Here is a 21962-nt window from a genome sequence, read left to right on the forward strand (position 1 = left end):
CACCGAAAAAAAATCATTATCATATGTCACATTAAGACCCGAGATTGCAGCGTTTGAGTGGGCAGAATTGCCGCCTGTTCAAAAAAAAACATGTCGCCTTTAAATGTAAAAAGAAAAGCTGAGTGAACTCATAAATTGATCTGTTTTGTCACAAAAAAAAGCTTTTTGCGCCATGACAACACGACAACTTGATGAATTTCAGATAATTGGGCAAATGTGTTCTTGTCACAGAATGGGATTCAAACCCAAAACATAACTAAAATATTTATATGCAAGCATAGTTGTTTGTGTAATTTATTTTTACTTACCAAGTGTTGAAGTCTCACAGGCGTCCGGCGACCAATCTTGATTGTTGTGTTGTTTTTCAAAGCCAGTCTCTCGTCCAAAGAGACCAATATGTCTCATAAACTATCCAAATAAATGTTTTATAGTATTATTAAGAAGTAAAACCAAATTTTAGGCAAAAAAATGTCATATAGCAACAACAATGTAATCTTCCCCAAGTGTCCAAACCAAGTCAGACTAGACCTCAATGAAAAATACATTAAATACACTAGTAGTATTAGTAGTAGTACTAGTAGCAATGGTGATATTAGTAGTAGTAGTAGTACTAGTAGCAATGGTGATATTAGGAGTAGTAGTAGTAGTACTAGTAGCAATCGTGATACTAGTAGTAGTATTACTAGTAGTAGTAGCAATAGTGATACTAATAGTCGTAGTAGAAGTAGTAGTAGTAGTAGTACAAGTAGCAATAGTGATACAACTACTACTAGTAGTAGTAGTAGTAGTAGTAGTAGTAGTAGTACTAGTAGCAATGGTGATATTAGTAGTAGTAGTAGTAATAGTACTAGTAGCAATGGTGATAGTAGTAGTAGTAGTAGTAGTAATAGTACTAGTAGCAATGGTGATATTAGTAGTAGTAGTAGTACTAGCAGCAATGGTGATACTAGTAGTAGTATTACTAGTACTAGCAGCAATGGTGATACTAGTAGTACTATTACTAGTAGTTGCAGCAGTAGTAGTAGTACAAGCAGCAATGGTGATACTAGTAGTAGTATTACTAGTACTAGCAGCAATGGTGATACTGGTAGTAATAGTACTATTAGTTGCAGCAGTAGTACTAGTAGTTGCAGCAGTAGAACTAGTGCTAGTAGTTGCAGTAGTAGTACTAGTACCAGTAGTTGCAGTAGTAGTACTAGTACCAGTAGTTGCAGTAGTAGTACTAGCAGTTGCAGTAGTAGTACTAGCAGCAATGTTGATACTAGTAGTTGCAGTAGTAGTACTAGCAGCAATGTTGATACTAGTAGTTGCAGTAGTACTAGTACTAGTAGATGAAGTAGTAGTAGTTGCAGTAGTAGTAGTAGAAGTAAAAGTAGTTGTTGCAGTAGTCTACAAGATGGAGCTGTATTAGTAGTGGTTTGTGTTATAGATCCACTAGATTGAGCAAAAATTCAGAATGATCCTCCATGACTGTGACAGGTAGTAAAATAAAATGAGATATTTGAAAGACGGGGCAAAAACATCAAGGGCAAGCGACGAGGAGTTTTCAGCCCATTGCTTCAGGATTTTGGAGTTGGCATTGTTTGAAGCAGAATAGAAGCGCCAGAATGGAGGCATTCAAAGTTTCTTTTGTGAGTCATCACGATGAATCATGAGTGCAGCTCACCTTTTCCTCGAAAGCACGGAGGAGAATATCGTCATTTTTTTGCTGAAGGAGGGGAAATATCTGCAAAGTTACATTTGCCGAAAATGCACCGTTTTTTATTGGAAACAAATGTGGAATTATTTTTTGCATTGGGGCTGTTTTTATTCAATTATTTATTTATATATATTAAATATTTTATAATTAGTATTTCCCATAGCAACAATTAATTTTATGTGTTTTATATGTACTTTTTTTAGTACTGCATACTGCAAACTCGCTTTCATGTAATGTTAAAATTATTATTATTTTTTAACTTGGGTTATTAAATACTATGTTTGAATTTATATAAAGTAGTACCTCAATATATGAGTGCCCCAACTTAACGAACAATTTGAGATATGAGTAAAATTTTGGGAAAATATTTGTCTTGAGATACGAGAAAAAAATACAATTTTAAATTGCGAAAAATTGATTTGAGGTACGAGTAAATCGACATATGAGCTCAGTTCCGCAACAAATTAAGCTCGTATCTCGAGGCTCCACTTTACTATGTTTAAAATTATATCCAGTAATAGTTAAAATGGGGAAAGAGAAAAAACATCCAATTTTAAATAACAAAAAATTGATTTGAGATACGAGTACATCAATATACGAGCTCAGTCTCGGAACAAATTAAGCTCGTATCTCGAGGTACCACTGTAATATGTTTTAAATTATATCCAGTAAAAGTAAAAATGGGGAAAGAGAAAAAAAATCCAATTTTAAATAGCGAAAAATTGATTTGAGACACGAGTAAATTGACATACGAGCTCAGAATTAAGCTCGTATCTCAAGGTGCCACTTTACTCTATTTAAATGTATATCTAGTGAAAGTAAAAATGGAGAAAAGAGAAAAAAAATTTAAATGGCAAAATTTTTTATTTGAGATACGAGTAAATCAACATACAAGCTCAGAATTAAGCTCGTATCTCAAGGTGCCACTGTACTATGTTAGAATGTATATCCAATGAAGGTAAAAATTGGGCAAGAGAAAAAAAATACCATTTTAAATAGCGAAAAATTGATTTGAAATACAAGTAAAAATCAACATACGACCTCAGTCCCAGACTGCATTAAGCTCTTATCTCAAAGTATTTCTATATTTTACATCCATATTCTAATTTCTGACAGTCAACCACTGATAGACTTTCTACTTAACATGATAAAAAAAAAACCTGAATAACACATTTCCTCTTCACTTCAGGCGTTGTAGTAGTACATGATCACTTTTCTGTGCTGGATTGTGATAATAAAAAATGGCATAGTTCCCCTTCGGTGCTACGAATTTAAGTACTCTGAAGAGATAAAGAAAGGAAGGAGTATACTGAATAATAATATAAAAAATAAAACTGCAGTAGTCAGGGTTGATTTGTGTACTCTTTTGTGTGTTTGTTGTCTACTTAATGGAGCTCGTCAATGCGAAATTGCAGCTTGAAAACCAACAAAAAACATACGTAAAAGGGGCGGGGTCAAAAGGCATGATGGAGACTCCGAAGACGCCATTTTTTTTTTTTTTCTGAGTACCAGGCGGTGTCGTTTCGGTTGAATAAAGTGGATGTTGAAAAAGGAAAGTCTGGTTTGTGTTGCCTGGCGACAAGGTTGCTAAGGAGCAAAGTATTTTTTTTATTACTTGTTCTTAACATTCAAGGATGTTTTGTTTTTGGGATTAAATGGTTGAGTTAGGGGGTGATGGAGTTGGGTTTTTTTTAATCTGGAGGTGGAATTTTGGGGAAATGGATTGGAGATGTTGATGAGTTTTTTTGTTGGTGGAGTAGGTTTATTTGTTGATGATTTGTTGGTTGTTATGTGATGGAGAGTTGTGAGTTTGAGTTCTAGGTGTTAAGTTAGTTGGTTGTGATTGGGAGGTGGATTTTCTGGATTCTGGGTTGTGTATTTGGGGATTAGGACATAATATTTGAGAGTAAAAGGCAGAATTCTGAGGATTTTTTTAGAATTCTGAGACTAGAAGTCAGAATTCGGTGACTAAAAGTCAGAATTCTGAGACTAAAAGTCAGAATTCTGAGACTAGAAGTCAACATTTGAGACTAAAGGTCACAATTCTGAGAAAATATTTAGAATTCTGATACTACTGGTCCACATTTGAGACTCATGGTCAAGATTCAAAGAAAATATTCAGATTTCTGAGACTAAAAGTACAAATTTTGAGAAAATATTCAGAATTCTGAGTAAAATTCAACATCCTGAGACTAAAATTCAACATTCTGAGACTAAAATTCAACATTCTGAGACTAAAATTCAACATTCTGAGACTAAAATTAAAAATTCTGAGACTTTAAGTCAATATTTGAGACTAAAATTCAATTATGATATTTTTTTCAGAACTCTGAGATTAAAAGACAAAATTCTGAGGCTAGAAGTCAACATTTGAGACTAAAGGTCACAATTGTGAGAAAATATTCAGAATTCTGAGACTAAAAGTCAAAATTCTGAGAAAATATTCAGAATTTTGAGACTAACAGTAAAAATTCTGAGAAAATATACAGAATTCTAAGAACAAAAAGTCAGAATTCTGTGATTGAAATGGCTTTAGAATAAAGTAAAAATTGAGAATTCTGAGACTAAAAGTCAAAATTCTGAGAAAATATTCAGAATTCTGAGACTTAAAAACAAAATTCTGAGAAAATATTCCGAATTCTGAGACTAAAAACAAAATTCTGAGAAAATATTCAGAATTCTCATTAAAAAGTCAGAATTCTGTGACTGAAATGGCTTTAGAGTCAAGTCATATTTGAGAATCCTCAGACTAGGTCAAAATTCTGAGAAAATATTCAGATTTCTCAGACTAAAATGGCGTAATTTGGCATATTTCCTCTGAATTTTGACTTTTCGAGAGAAAATACTCAGAATTCTGAGTCAAAAAGTCAAAATTCTGAGAAAATAGCCCGAAATCTAGGAAAAAATGACTGAATTCTAAAACTAAAATGGCTTAAGTAAGAATAAAGCCAAAATTGAGAATTCTGAGAATAAATTCAGACCTCAACATAACAAAAACAATTCTATGCCAAAAATACACACACATTTCACAATAGGACCCAAACCCGCACAATTGCCTTCATTGTCTTTTACCATTTTCCCACATAAACTTGCCTTATCGTTACCCACGAACATGGCAGGCCGGCAGACCGGCAGGTCGGCAGCAGCCTTCCTCCGGCGCTGGCTGACAATTCAAAGCATTTCCAATTCAAAATCGGAACCGGGCTGAGAAAAGTGGAAAAGGCCTCAAAGCGCAGCGTCTTCATTACTTTGGCTCGGCGGAGATCAAACCCAGATTTGGCCAGTCAAAAAAAAAAGCACCACATGGAACGTAGACTTGCTAATAGCCCTCTTGCCGAGTACACGTTCCCCCCGTCTGCGGGTTAGAAAACGCAAACAAGCAGGAATAAGTTCATAAAAAAATGGAAAAGGATTTCTATCCGGGTGTCCAATTTTTTTCAAAAGAAGCCACTTTTAGAAAAAATAAATACTGTTGAAGTGAGTAGCTCCCCTAGTGTTCAAGATGAGAAATGCAAGAGAATTTGATTTTTCGTGATTAATTAAGGGAGATGTACAGTTGAAATTCAAGTTCTGGAATCAATTAATTTTATAAGTAGAGGTACCAGTCTTTCCTTTATTTTGGAAAGTCTCTAGTATTTTATTTTGAAATTCTCGCTGTAAAATAGCGCCCTGCTTGACAATCTCCCGACACTTCACTGAACACTATTTAGGAAAATAATCCAATTTCTGGAAAAAAATACTGTATTTTCACGACTATAAGGCGCACTTAGAAGTCTTAAATTTTCTCCAAAATAGACAGTGCGCCTTATAATCTAGTGCGCCTTATATATGGAAAAAAACAGAAAATAAAAACGAAAAACCACCACTGTAGGATATTAAAAAAACACAAACGCCTAAACTGAAACAATACTGTTAAATATACAGATGCCATCTTAGTTTACAAAATCTTCCATCATATAGTTCCTCCCCCACTGCAAGATTTTATATATCAACAATGGCTGGCTCTAGAGGTGACTGTGTAGTGATGCTTCATACCTGCAAGTCAATAGCAATTACTGTATTTTCACGACTATAAGGCGCACTTAAAAGTCTTAAATTTTCTCCAAAATAGACAGTGCGCCTTATAATACAGTGCGCTTTATATATGGAAAAAATGTCATCCATTGAGGGTGCGCCTTATAATGCGGTGCGCCTTATAGTCGTGAAAATACGCTAATTTCATAAGTACAGGTACCATTCTTTCCTGTATTTTATTTTGAAATTCTCACAGTAACATTGCGCCCTGCTTGACAATCTCCCAACACTCCACTGAACTCCAATTAGAAAAAAAATCCAAGTTCTGCAACCAATTAATTTCATAAGTAGACATACTAGTCCTTCCTTTATTTTGGAAAGCCTCCATTATCTTATTTTGAAATTCTCGCAATTAAATTGCACCCTGCTTGTCAATCTCCTGAACTCTTTTTAGGAAAAATCCAATATATCCACCCAAAAAAAATCACAAATCTTCCATTAGTCCATCACCTCAACACCAACTTAAACAGCTCCACCTGCAGGATTCTTCCGAAAATGCACCCAAACAAGTTTATAGCATACAGCCAGACACTTTTAGAAGGCCTCACAATTCACACTGATGTTTCTCTTGTCTATAATCTGCATTTTCCATTTTCAGGATGATCCATCGCCACCTTTCTGACTCCTCCCCCTTTTTTGAAGCAATTTATTCTTCCTCCCTGGGCCAGACAGATGGGAGTGTTGAGGTATAAAAGCGTCAGTATTTACTATATTATTTACAGGCCCTTGTGTTTGTCCCTTTAGCTGAAGAGAGCGCCTCCTTCTTCTCCTTAGCTTACCTGCGCCATTTTGGATTTATGTTCAACCCCGATCCTGTTAGAGACATTTACGAGGTCGATCAAACACGGGAGAGTGCGGCAATCTGTCAAATTAGCTATAAAGTAAAAAGAATTGAATGTTTTCTACAGGTTTGTAACCAATTCAGAGGTACTTCTACTTGGGAAATGATTCTTTTCAGGAAACACTTTCTGGTGAAATACAGTGGTACCTCGAGATATGAGTTTAATGCGTTCCGGGACTGAGTTCGTATGTCGATTTACTTGTAACTCAAATGAACGTTTCCCATAGATATGAATTAAAAACTAATTAATTTGTTGCAACCTTCTGAAAAACACCAAATACATGATATTGGATTGGAAAAACATTTGTATTTGTTCTAATTTGCCATCTATTAACAAAGTAACAAATAACTAGTGGTTTAATAGTGCTAAAAAGTGTTTAATAGTACTAAAATTAGTCTTTTTGCATGGTAACGCGCTCGTAACATAACATAACCAAATTTAAATGAACTTGGATGACGAAACAGACACACTCAAAAATAATTTTTAAAAAAGCCTTACCATACTGTCATTTTTGAAAGAAAAAAGCCTTACTATACTATGTCGTTTTTAAAGAAAAAAGCCTTACTGTACTATGTCGTTTTTTGCTAAAAAGAAAAGCCTTACTATATACTATGTCATTTTTTAAAGAAGAAAAGCCTTACTATACTATATCGTTTTTTGCGGAAAAATAACTTACTCTACTCCGTTTTTAATGAAAAAAAGCCTTAATATACTATGTCATTTACAAAGAAAAAAGCCTTACTGTACTATGTCGTTTTTTGCTAAAAAGAAAAGCCTTACTATACTATGTCATTTTTTAAAGAAGAAAAGCCTTACTATACTATGTCGTTTCTTGCATAAAAAAACTTACTATACTGCATTTTTTAATGAAAAAAGCCTTACTAAACTATATATATAGATATTTCTTAGGCCAGCAGAGAAGGCCTTGAAGGCCCTGCCGACACACCACTCCTTTCCACCCAGTATTCATCTTCACGAGGTCAAACCCTCGTACTAAAATGAGACTTTTTTTACTATACTATGTCGTTTTTTGCAAAAAAAGTCGTACTATACTATGTCGTATTTAAAGAAAAAAGCCTTACTAAACTATATATATATATATATATATATATATATATATATATATATATATATATATATATATATATATATATATATATATATATATATATATATATATATATATATATATATATATATATATATATATATATATATATATATATATATATATATATATATATATATATATATATATATATATATATATATATATATATATATATATATATATATATATATATATATATATATATATATAAAAATATCTCTTAAGCCAGCAGAGAAGGCCTTGAAGGCCCTGCCGATACACCACTCCTTTCCACCCAAGTATTCATCTCCACGAGGTCAAGCCCTCGTTTTGGGTATGTTCGCCATGTACAATTATTGGCAGATTATGGAGCTGCCACCAGGACTCTTTGATGGGATTAAACACTCATTTATTCCATTAATCTGTCGCTATACTGTTCAGGTTCAAGGATGCCAGTTACAATTGCAATCCAGAGTTCTGAAGACTTTTCCACCGCTGCCATAACCGGCTTCATTTCTCTAAAGATTTTGCATTGGGATTTTTTTTATCCTTTCCAAAATACCCCCCCCCCCCTCACCCCCGACACAGTTGGGAGTTCACTGTCAGCTGCCGGCACATTACCACGGCGTGAAAGTGTCATCAGCTCGTGATGACTTTCCTAATTTACCCTGATTGAGATCTATTACGACCAAATGAAGCAGAGTTGGCAGGCAGGCAACCACGTTTGAGCTGTAACCATAGCAACAACCCGCTAAAAAATATATCTAAAACAGCCGCACCTGATTTACCGTATTGTCACGACTATAAGGCGCACTTAAAAGTCTTAAATTTTCTCCCAAATAGACAGGGCACCTTATAATCCAGTGCGCCTTATATATGGAAAAAACTGAAAAACAAAAACGAAAAACCACCATTGTCGGATATTAAAAAAAACACAAACGCCGGAACTGAAACAATACTGTTAAACATGCAGATGTCATCTTAGTTTACAACATCTTCCATCCTATAGCTCCTCCCCCACTGCAAGATTTTATAGAAAAAAATCCAAAACATCAACAATGGCTGGCTCTAGAGGTGACTGTAAAGTAGTGTGTTTCATACCTGGAAGTCAATAGCAATTACGGTATTTTCACGACTGTAAGGCGCACTTAAAAGTCTTACATTTTCTCCAAAATAGACATGGCGCCTTATAATCCAGTGCGCCTTATATATGGGAAAAAATAAAATGTGCCATTCATTGAGGGTGCACTTTATAATCCAGTGCGCCTTATATATGGAAAATACGGTATTTAGCTTCTACAGTCAAGTTTGAAATAGAATAAGGCTGGAAAACGACAAAATCTGAACTGACACTGATAAATGCAAAAATATATATATATAATATATATAATATAATAAACAATAATACTTCAACCAGTAGTGGACTCCACGCAGAATAAAAACAAAAAATCTTTTAAAAAATTTACTGTATTTTCACAACTATAAGGCGCACTTAAGTCTTAGATTTTTCTCCAAAATACACAGGGCGCCTTATAATCCAGTGCGCCTTATATATGGAATAAAATAAAATGTGCCATTCATTGAGGGTGCGCCTTATATATGGGGAAAATGTCATTCATTGAGGGTGCGCCTTATAATGCAGTGCGCCTTATAGTCGTGAAAATACGGTACTTGGACGGTAGAATCTTTTAAGGGGGTAGAGCTATTCTTTTGAGGAGTCGGCCGGGTCGTTTAAGGGTGTCCAATCATCCAATTATCTGGGTAAAACAGGTGGCACCTCGTTGGAAGAAAGCTCATTAAAATGGCATTCAATCATGGCACTTTGCTGCCACGGGAAATGAAAGCGCATTTGCTTGGTGAAATTCTTCGGGTAGACTCGGCGGAGGCCCTGACACTTCGTAATTGGACGGTTAAAGCTCGCCCAATCGTTTGTTTTTCTTCGCTACGGCGCCCTTAGCGGACTTCACAAACAGGCCAGGACTTTGTCACTAGGACACAAGATCCCATCTGTTCCACAGGGAGTACTTTAAGTCTTCCGAGGCTACAAAATAGCCACGGTTTGTGGCTATTTATGGGGTGTGAAAGTTCAAGGGAATTTTATGGGTAGAAGATAGATCCCGGACTAAAAAAAATGGTCTCCATTCCCGTATGTGGATAAAAACGAAAGGTCAAATTGTTGTTTTGACTCGTTTTGGATGATAAATCGGGGTGTTGCTAGGTAGATTTTACCTCGTCGAGATTTAATGACAAAAAGGCACATTTCCTTCGATAAACATCACTTAGTTTTTTTGTCAATTAGGGGGTTCGGATTGGTCATACCCAACATAATGCAGGAATTCGGTAATTTTCTCAGACAGCGGGGGAGCGGACGCCGGGGCGGCTTGTCACAATCATTCTGCGCCCTGGCCGTTGATGCCGTCGCGGCTCGTAGTGGATTCTAATACAAAATTAATCAGAGGAGTGGTGATTGGCTGAATGCGGTCATGCATGGGTGGAAAAAATACCTTCGTTGGTGTCATGGGGAATCGTGAGGTAACGTATTGGTACTTTTTATAATGATTTTTGTCACATTTTGCTAACATTTTTGTCAAATTTTGTTACCATTTTGTAAAATTTTGCTACCATTGTGTCAAAATGTATTACCATTTTTGAGAAATTTTGCTACCATTTTGTCAAATTTTGTTACAATTTTTGTCTAATTTTGTCACCACTTTTTGTCAAATTTTGAAAACCACTTTGGTCACATATTGCTGCAACTTTTTGTCAAATTTTGCTAAAAATTTTGTCTAATTTTGTGACCACTTTTTGATAAATTTGGCTACCACTTTTTGTCAAATTTGGCTACCACTTTTTGTCAAATTTGCTACCACTTTTTGACAAATTTTGCTACCACTTTTTGTCAAATTTGCTACCACTTTTTGACAAATTTTGCTACCACTTTTTGTCAAATTTTGCTACCACTTTTTGTCAAGATTTTGCTACCACTTATTGTCAAATTTTGCTACCACTTTTTGTCAAAATTTTGCTACCACTTGTCAGATTTTGCTACCACTTTTTGACAAATTTTGCAACCACTTTTTGATTTACCGTATTACCCGAATATAAGACGACCTTCTCTTTTTCAAGTTTAAAAAGGCATCAAATTCAATTAATAGACAAAAAATAATGTCAACCTACCTGAAACAAATGATTATAACAATATTTTCAATAGAAAAATCTCATTATTTTGCCTCATTCAAATCATGCAAAAATTTTCAATCACATTACGATATCTAAACATTTAAATATGTAAAGAAAAGTGCAGTACATTTGTAAATCAAAGGTAACAGTAACAAATCATCTCACTTCAAAAATATTCTCCCAAAACTCAATACATACCTGAGTTGAGCTGCCGTATTTTTCGGACTATAAGTCGCACCTGCCAAATAATGCATAATAAAGAGCAAAAAAAAAGTATACAAGACTCTCATTTTTAGGTAGGTCAACATTTTATTTGATCAAAACCCAAGAACAAACATACATAAAGTCAAAATATTTAAATGAACACTTGTTAATGTATCATTGACAGTTTCAGACATTCTAAAATATCTGGCAACCTTTCAACATGACTGGCAAGTATTCTAATAATCGAGTTTGTTGCTCCATTCGCTTGGTCTAAATCCGTCAATTAATAAATCAAAAAGATGGATGCGCTCTTCTGCTAATTGACGTTAAAAACGACCATGTCAAGCGTGACCTCCACTGAGGAATTCTGGGTAAGCATGCTGTCAAATTGTTCCAGGTGGGAAAATGGCGTTTACTTCACGTTGCTGGAACATCTCCGTCGACTCATCTGCTTTCTTGCGAAGCGAGGGATTATGGGTAATGGCCGGAGCCCTCCTAGCGCCGGTTGTGTGATCTGATTCGTGGCAGAGGGCAGCCAATTAGAACCATCACGTCACTTTGTTCGTGGTCCGCAAAATAAGGGGGGGAGGGGCTTAAATGCATTAAAAGGCATTTCCGCGTACTTGGATGCGTTTCTGGCATTGTCATGGTGATGCTAAACCCCCCCTAACCCCCCGACTCGACATCTATAGAACATTAAAAAAATATATATTGACATCTCGTAAGTCGGCGAGCAATTTCCTCGCCTTCGTTAGCGGCCATAAGCTTCGGCGAATCAGATAAGGGCTTCTAGGTGACATTGACATGGAGATTGAATATAAGCTTTGCATAATATTTCATAAGGATACGCTGTTAGATCCGTAGGGGGCGCTATTGGTGAAGCTGTACTGGTTTTAAAAGATGTTTTGTCATATTTAGTGGAACGCTGTGTTTTAAATATGTTGTGAAAACAATATTTTGTAATATTTGTAAATCTTGAGTATTTTGTTGAGATATTTAGGATTTAGGACGTAGATTTAGCACATAGATTCATGAAGTGTAGTTAGAACATAGATTTCAGACATAGATTAAGGACTTGGATGAAGGAAATCGATTAAGGGACCCAATTCAGGACCTCAACTCAGGACATAGATTTAGGACCCTGATTTGGGGCCTCAAACCAGGACCGGGATTTAGGACCCCCTTAGTTAAGACCTCTGATGTATGACCTTGTTTAGGGCCCCAATGTAGGACCGTGATTTTGCGCCCCCTGAGTTAAGACCCTCAATTTATTACCTTGGTTAGGACCCCAATGAAGGACTGTGATTTAGGACCCCCGGTTTAGGACCCCCCAGTTTATGACCCCAAAGTAGGACCATTATTTAGGGCCCCTTGAGTTAAGACCCCCAATGTATGACCTTGTTTAGGACACCATTGTAGGACCGTGATTTAGGACCCCTTGATTTAAGACCCTCAATTTATGACCTTATTTAGGACCCCAATGTAGGACCGTGATTTAGGACCCCCCTGAGTTAAGACCCCTAATTTATGACCTTGGTTAGGACCCCAATGTAGGACCATAATTTATAGCCCCCTGAATTAAGACCCCCGGTTTATGACCTTGTTTAGGACCCCGATGTAAGACATTGATTTAGGACCCCAATGTAGAACCGTGATTTAGGACCCCCGATTTGGGTACACAATTTACAACCCCAGTTTAGGATTCTCAATTTGTGACCCCTGATTCTTGCCCCGATTTGTGACCTGCTTTAGGACCCTCGATTTATAACCCCAGGTCTAGGACCCCTGATTTATGACCCCCAGTGTATGGTCCCTGACTTATGGCCCCGATTTAGGTTCTGATTTATAACCTTTGATTTGGGGCCCATTTTAAGCCTGATTTAGGACCCTGAATTAAGACTCGGGCCGACTAGAGCCTTGATTTGGGGTCCTATTTGGATCTCGATTTAGGACCTGGCCTTTGGTCTAAGGACCTCAATTAAGGACTTGGATTTAGGACTGTCCTTGAGTAACTTCTTCACTTATTCTTATTGATGGAGAAGGCCAACCCACCCAAAAAATCCCTTATAAAAATCCCCTCCGATTCGACAAGGATTCTTAAAGTGACGGATCGTCTTCCGTATTAAAAAGTAGTGCTGACAGCTGCTTGCTAGTCCACATGTCATCTCCCGATTAGCTGCCGACGAACATATCTAGCGGCAAGAAAATTAAGTATTGATCTATTTTTCTCAAACAGTTTCTGCTTCTTGCTGATTGGATCTTCACTACCCGTCAAAAATGGCTACTTTAGCGGGTCTTGCGTCATTTGTTACACCCATATTTTTTGCTCCCTTCAATTCAGATATTTGACACCATCAAAATATGTCAAAAAACGAACTGTTACATCACATCTACACTACCGTATTCTCTGGACTATAAGTCGCACTTTTTTCATCGTTTAAAAGCCTTTTTTAAATAAAAAAAAAACAAAATGTTACATTAACAGGTGCCGGTTGTATTGTGAATATGTATATTAATGTTTAAATATATTTGTTATTTAAATTCAGTGTATTCTATTTATTAGTATTTATATGTGGGCATGTTTGTATTACTTTTTTGGGTCAAAATGTGTACTTATATTTGCTAAAAACATATGTATTGTGTTAAATAGGTATTTTTTGTGTACTTCCCTACTTATTTATGTTGTTGACTAAATATGTTGACTATTTATTGATTTATTATTTATTGTTATTATTTGTTGATTATTTATTTGTCTGTTTATTTTGTTGTTGTAGTTATTTGTGCATTAAATTTAGTTTTACTTGTATAATGACAATAATAATTTATGTTATCGACTACTTATGTTGACTACTTATTTATTTTTTATTTATTGTTATTAGTTATTGATTATTTATTTATTGTTGTTATTTTTGCATGTAGTAGTGAAGCTTTAAATGTCATTCTACTTGTGTAATGACAATGATAATAATTTATGTTATCGACTACTTATGTTGACTACTTATCTATTTATTATTTATTATTATTTGTTTGTTTGTTTGTTGTTGTTATTTGTGCATGTAGTGGTGAAGCTATAAATGTCATTCTACTTGTATGACAATAATAATAATTTATGTTAACAACTACTTATGTTGACTAATAAGTAGTCAACATAAGTAGTTATTATTTATTGTTGTTATTTATTATTTTGTTTGTTTTTATTTGTGCACTTTGTAGTGAAGCTTTAAATATCATTCTAAATGTATAAGGACAATAATAATCATTTATGTTGTCAACTAATGTTGACTACTCATTTATTTAGTATTTATTGTTATTATTGATTATTTATTTGTCGGTTTATCTGTTGTTGTTGTTGTAATTTTTGCATGTAGTGGTGAAGCTTTAAATACCATTCTACTTGTATAATGACAATAATAATTTTATTTTAACTACTTATGTTGACTACTAATGTATTTATTATTTATAGTTAATATTTATTATGTATTTTTTGTTTGTTGTTGTTATTTGTGCATGTAGTGGTGATACTTTAAATCTCATTCTACTTATCATGACAATAATGTATGTTGTTAACTACTTATGTTGACTACTTCTTTATTTATTTTTTATTGTTATTATTTACTATATATTTGTTAGTGTTGTTGTTATTTGTGCACGTAGTGGTGATGCTTTAAATATCATTCTACTTGTATAATGACGATAGTAATTATTTATGTTATCAACTACTTATTTATTTATCATGTATTGTTATTTATTATTTATTTTTTGTTTGTTGTTGTCATTCGTGCACTTTGTAGTGAAACCCTAAATCTCATTCTACTTGTATAACGACAATGAAAGCATTCAATTCAATTCAACATAAGTAGTACATTCTTATTTGTATGTTTGTGTTTGTTGGGGGGGGCGGGGCTTGTCGGCCCCAGGCGAAAAATATCCCCAGAACCGCCTTTAATCTAACCGAAACATGGAGGTCAATTTCAGACCGAAAGAGCTCCTCTCTACTGTTTATCTCCCTTTTTTCTCCCCGATAGCAAATCACAGTCCTCACCCAATCAGGGAGAAAGGAGGGAGGGAGAGACAAAAGGCCCAAAGCAGGGGATACGTCACCCCCAGCGCTCCACTCGGGGAGGGCGCGCTGGCCTTTGGAAAGGCAAACTTGTAATCTGATAATTAGCAATCTGCTAAATTTCTCCAAAGGAAAACAGTCATGAGAAATGTCTGCGTTGCGCCCGTTGAGTCGGATGACCTTTCGCCGAGGCGGCAACGGTAGCCGTGGCGACTCACTTAGAAGCATTTAATTAGCTCCGCTCGCGGCTGTGTGCTCGCGAGGGGCGCCGTTGCCAAAAAAAACACATTCCATCACTCCAATTTGACAACTGGCGATATGCCGGGTTTACGTAATTGACGGATAGAAAGCCCAAAAAATTTAACCACATTTTTTTTAAAGCATCACAGATATAGGTGAATAAAGCTATGGCTCCTGGGCCAAATTTGGACCGCTGTAGTGCAATGTACGGCCCGCAAAATTAAATTGTGTCGAGTTAATGTTTTATGCAAAAATTCTGAATATTTACTTTTGTCCTTTTTAAAAAAATAAATAAAATAAATTTTAATTCTTCAGCCACAATTAAATATTTATCATTTTCTTAATAATACAAATAAACATGAAAACTACCACTACTACTACTACGACTACCACTACCACTACTACTACTACTATGACTACCACTACCACTACTACTACTACTACTACTACTACTACTACTACTACTACCACTACCACCACTACTACTACTACTACCACTACTACGACTACTACCACTACCACTACTACTTCTACCACTACCACTACTACTTCTAACACTACCACTACTACTTCTACCACTACCACTTCTACCACTACCACTACTACTTCTACCACTACCACTACTACTTCTACCATTACTACATCTACCACTACTACTACTAACACTAATACTACTACTTCTACCACTACCACTACTACTTCTACCGTTACTACTTCTACTACTACTACTACTAACACTAATACTACTACTACTAACTACTATATATATATATATATATATATATATATATATATATATATATATATATATATATATATATATATATATATATATATATATATATATATATATATATATATATATATATATATATATATATATATATATATATATATATATATATATATATATATATATATATATATATAAATAAATTAAAAAACAAATTAAAACACCACCCTGACGTTACAGCGTGACGAAATAAATAGAATTTTTAGTTTTTTAAAGTTGGTTCATCTAAGATTGGACGTCTATTAACAGCAACATTTGTATGCAAATATGTATTTAAGTATGTCTGCCCTTGTGGGAAGGTTTAATGAAGGCGGCAGGTGACATTCAGTGACTGTATAACCTCGCTGGATAGCTTTGCTGATGCCATTTTGGAATTTTAATTGCTTTCCTCACTCGCCACACTTGCACCAAAACCTAACAATATCGAGCCGGAACCCTCGTGCAAAAAATGCTGTGTCGTTATTAATCATTAGAAGAAAAAAATCAGTTTCGTTGTTTAGCTGGGTGATATAAACTTTTGGCAGGGTCTGTTTTTGCTATGGGAAAAATGGGGGCAGTGTAGGGTGCAATCTGTGAGGGGGTGCATGAAAACACTCCATTTTTTTATTTTATTTTAATGATATATTACCAGTTGTCAAAAGTATTATTGCTAATTTTTAGGTGAAGTTCTTGGCGTGGATTGTCTGTAAAGCGTTTGGTCGCCAGGACGTTTGGTTGCTGGACGTTTGGTCGTAAACTGTCATGTTGTCAAACATCTGGCGACCAAACATCCAGGCGACGAAACATCTAGGCGACCAAACGTGCGGGCGACCAAACGTCTGGGCGACCAAACGTCTGGGCGACCTAACGTCTGGGCGACCAAACGTCTGGGCGACCAAACGTCTGGGCGACCAAACGTCTGGGCGACCAAATGTCTGGGCGACCAAACATCTGGGCGACCAAACGTCCTCGTACCGTCAACTGTGCACCGAATTCAGATGATGTCCATAATTTTTATTATTTTGGATTTTAGTGTACTCTATTTTTCGGGTTCGGGGTTTGTGCAATTTACATAGGTTTTAATTCATTGTATATGTGTATTTCAGCTCTTCTATTGTCGTAAATTTTGCTTTTTTTTGCTAATATACTATAATAACATGTACGATAAACACAGATAAGATAAATATGTTGTAATATGGACTTGAATTTGTATGTGTATAGACTCAAAATACAAAATTAGTCAGTAAAAACCAATGAATGACGTTGTCTCGCCCCACTTAAGAAATTTGAAGCTCGTCAGGGAAGAGCGCTGCCAGATTAGCATATCCAATTGAACGCAACGTTAATCCGTCCAAATATAATTTAGCACGAGAGGGGGATCCGGCATGAAAGGAGACAACCTTCCTCACCCCGAATTTGGAGGAGGTGAGATGAATGGAAGAACATCGGCGATAGATATCTTTTCCATTTCGGGTAGCCGCTTTGAATTGAGTTAATCCCACAAAGTGTGCAAAAAGAAAACCTTGTCGCCTTGAAAATATCTTAAAATAATAACTTAAAAACACAGAAAGGGGGGAATGGGGGGGGTTAGAGATAGGCCCCCATTTTTTTTTTATTTGGCCGCAAAGGGAAATACGTTGAAATCAAAGAGATTAGCGCCAAGAGATATGGATTATGTTTGACTTTCATGCTCACTCTGTGTTTTTTTCTTTTTCTTTGCGTCAGGATGTTAAAAACTCACCGTTTCACACGGGAGATGCAGATAAGATGCACGCGGCGCCCAGTGAAATCTGTCTCAAATCTAGATTCAAAAGCCTTCTGTTTTCCGGGCCTATTAGAAAGATTTTCATTTGCAGATAAAAGGCTTCAGATGGCATAAACAGGGCCATTACAACTACTACCACCACTACTACGACCATTACCACCACTACTAATACCATTACTACCACCATCACCACCACCACTACTACTACCACTACTACTACCATCACCACCACTACTACGACCATTACCACCACTAATAATACCATTACTACCACCATCACCACCACTACTACTACCACTACTACTATCATCACCACCACTACTACTACCACCATCACCACCACTACTACGACCACTACTATTATTACCACTACTGATACTACCAGTACTACTACTACCACCACTACTACCACCACCACTACTACTACTACCACTACTACTAATACCACTACTACTGCTACCACCACCACCACTACTACTACTAACACTACTACAACTACTACTGCTTCTACCACTACAACTACTACTACTACTAACACTACTACTGCTTCTACCACTACAAGTATGACTACTAATAATACTACTACTACTGCTTCTACCACTACTACTGCTTCTACCACTACAACTACTTCTACCACTACTACTTCTACAGCTATTACTACTACCACTACTATGACTACGTCTGCCACTACTATGACTACATCTACCACTACTATGACTACTTCTACCACTACTATGACTACTTCTACCACTACTATGACTACTTCTACCACTACTATGACTACTTCTGCCACTACTATGACTACTATTACTACTTCTACCACTACTATTACTACTTCTACCACTACTATTACTACTTCTACCACTACTATTACTACTTCTACCACTACTACTACCACTTCTACCACTACTACTACCACTTCTACCACTACTACTGGGAGACAAAGTTGGAAACCTTCACGTGGTGTCTCCTGAGAGGCCGCTCGCTGCGGCCTGCGAATTCCAACAAATACCACTCAGAGCTGCCAACAAGGACCGTGGCACCCTACGTTTTTCATCCAGCCGGAGACATTTGACTGCCCCTCACCTCCGACTACCCCCCGGATGAAATAATCCGCGTTCCAGTGGCAGCTCTAGCGCTATCTGAGGGCAATCCTCAGGCGCTTGTAGTGCAAAAACAAAACAAAACAAACAAACCACTACTACTACCACTACTACCACTACTACCACTACTACTACTACCACTACTACTACTAACAACAGGCTATCACTAACATTGAAATCATCGAGACCTAGCGCGCCATCTTGCAGTTCAATGTCAAAATAACAATGTACGAATAATTTCACACTGAAGTCGTACCCCCGGCAAAACTATTAAACACAAACGCAACTTATAGTCCGAATAATACGGTCATTCCAAAAGTTAAAACGCCTTCGGCCGGAGGTGACCGTCTAGCATTTATGACGCTCGCTAACGCGCTAATGCGAGAGGCCGTTTAGCGGCGGGATGATGTTTAACGGCCTCTGCTAAGTGGACAACATCGCTCGGTCGGCTATCAACTGTTAGCGCCGACACCCTCGGTGCTTTTATTAGGTTTTGCGGGTACTCTCTCGGCCGTACCCCAGCAAAAGCCATATAAATGCTAACAAAAGACCATCGATTGTGTTTTTCTCCGCGCCGGTGTGATACATCAATCTCATTAACATGTCGCGTGCGTGGCAAAATATGGCCAGGTCCATGATGCGCAATCATCGAAGCCTATTACGGCACCATCGTAAACAAAAATGGAGGAAGATGGGAAGAACACGCTTTACAACATTTGAAAACAAACGATCGGTTGGTGTCCATTTTGCCTGTTTGGTTAATGACATGCAGTTGGGGAAGTTGACAAGAGCAGTTTTAAGATGAACAGGTGTGGCGTCAAAATTCTGCCAAAATAACGAGAAATAAAGCCAAAAATTGTAGTTTTCCAAACCAAAAATTTGATATGGTAGCGTGAGAAGAGAAATGGTTGATTAGAGATATAAATATATTTATTTTTTTTAGAATAATTTGGGGTTTGAAGCATTGTGTTTTGGTCTTGTTTTCCAATATTTTATTACTTATATGATATACATTTCTGGTCAATTGAATTAGCATGTTAGCTAAATATTTAGTTGAGAGATTTAGGATTTTGATTTAGCATTTAGATTTTGCATTTGGGATTTAGATTTTGGATTCTAATTTGGCATTTGGGATTTTGATTAAGGGTTTAGAATTAGGATTTAGATTTAGGATTTAGATTAAGAGTTGGGATTTATATTTAGATTTGGGATTTTGAATTGGGATTTTGAATTGGGATTTTGAATTGGGATTTTGAATTGGGATTTTGAATTGGGATTTTGAATTGGGATTTTGAATTGGGATTTTGAATTGGGATTTTGAATTGGGATTTTGAATTGGGATTTTGAATTGGGATTTTGAATTGGGATTTTGAATTGGGATTTTGAATTGGGATTTTGAATTGGGATTTTGAATTGGGATTTTGAATTGGGATTTTGAATTGGGATTTTGAATTGGGATTTTGAATTGGGATTTTGAATTGGGATTTTGGATTGGGATTTTGAATTGGGATTTTGGATTGGGATTTTGGATTGGGATTTTGGATTGGGATTTTGGATTGGGATTTTGGATTGGGATTTTGGATTGGGATTTTGGATTGGGATTTTGGATTGGGATTTTGGATTGGGATTTTGGATTGGGATTTTGGATTGGGATTTTGAATTGGGATTTAGATTTGGGATTTAGATTTGTGATTTATATTTGTGATTTATATTTGTGATTTATATTTGTGATTTAGATTTGGGATTTAGATTTGGGATTTAGATTTGTGATTTATATTTGTGATTTATATTTGTGATTTAGATTTGTGATTTAGGGATTTCAATTTATATTAAGGATTTAGATTTAATATTGATTTTTTATTTAAATCTAAAATATATATTTAGGATTTAGATGTCATATTTATTTTTTGATTCAGATCTAAAATTTGGCTTTAAAATGACAATTTACTTTAGCACTTCTTTAGAAATCAAAACTAAAATTGCTAAAAAATTGCAGTAAATGTGCAACAACAAACAAAGGACTTTAAAATCAATAGGACAAAAAAATGTACCATCTTTTTAACCGAGCACACTTCTGTTCACACTATTTTTTTTCTTACATCCTTCACAGGCACCACTTGATAAACCTGCATGAAGCAAGGTTGTGCTTACATAAAGCAGCAATTTCTGTTGGATATAAAGTGGACTTAACGGGTCTTTAATAAAAGCTAGCTTTTACATGCCTTTCAGATGTTTCCCTCATAAAAAACGGTTGGTGACTAATCCTGTCTTATGGGCTTGTAAAAAAAAAAAAAAACGCAATGTCCTCCTTGGACGACAATGATATGAGGGTCCATCGACGGAATGCGTTTTAGGGTCTTTGCCCCTCCCATTTCAAATGGATAGGACGTCTATTTCCGTCAATGGCACTAAAAGATGAGCATCCACGGTAAGTTTAAGTGATTTGGATTTCTATTGTTGTCAAAGGCAGGGAAGGGTGTCCATTGTTGATTATTTTCAATTGAGGGATTCACACAAATCAACACTGACACCGTGTGGTAAAAGATAGTAGGCAACTCCCCTGTTTGCAATGAAGGGTGAAAAATGAGGCTTCTAAAAACAGGGGAAGGTCCGTATTATTAAATAAATATATATTATAATAATAATTATAATATAAATGAATTTATATATAAAGTACACCTCTACTTACGAAATGTTCAAGTTACGATAAAGGTTTTGGAACCAATTCATATTGTAAGTAGAGGTACAACTGTATTCTGTAATAGCTGAAAAACTGCAAGTGTTTTTTATGGTTTTTATTTTATATAATTTAGACTTTTAAAACCCATTTTTATGTGTTTTATGTATTTTAAGACTTTAATAAATAATTTCCTCATAAATTTCTCTCATTTTTTGCGTGTTTCCTCACATCTTTCATCCAAAATTGGGACATT

General features: G+C 35.8%; 2 protein-coding genes across 5 annotated transcripts in view; one reads left to right on the forward strand and one right to left on the reverse strand.

Moving 5' to 3' along the window:
- LOC144213859 (uncharacterized) overlaps window positions 1-12011 on the forward strand; it is a 36061-nt gene extending 24050 nt beyond the window's left edge. Inside the window, exons 3-5 of one of the 3 annotated variants that reach the window (XR_013330140.1) lie at window positions 6372-6459; window positions 10059-10237; window positions 11487-12011. Coding sequence is in view for 2 of the 3 variants with exons in the window: in XM_077742547.1 (XP_077598673.1) it covers window positions 6372-6459; window positions 6548-6658 (199 nt within the window). In the remaining variant the exon portion in view is untranslated. Of the gene's footprint in view, window positions 1-6371; window positions 6460-6517; window positions 6705-10058; window positions 10238-11486 lie in introns of those variants that run through there. The other 2 variants (XM_077742549.1, XM_077742547.1) reach the window with 2 other exon arrangements.
- LOC144213858 (RAS guanyl-releasing protein 2-like) overlaps window positions 11175-21962 on the reverse strand; it is a 28689-nt gene continuing 17901 nt past the window's right edge. For both annotated transcript variants that reach the window (XM_077742546.1, XM_077742545.1), the window contains exon 17: window positions 11175-11603. The gene's annotated coding sequence lies outside the window, so the exon portion shown is untranslated. The remainder of the gene's footprint in view (window positions 11604-21962) is intronic.

Source organism: Stigmatopora nigra, chromosome 20, assembly GCF_051989575.1.
Source record: "Stigmatopora nigra isolate UIUO_SnigA chromosome 20, RoL_Snig_1.1, whole genome shotgun sequence".
Taxonomy (NCBI): domain Eukaryota; kingdom Metazoa; phylum Chordata; class Actinopteri; order Syngnathiformes; family Syngnathidae; genus Stigmatopora; species Stigmatopora nigra.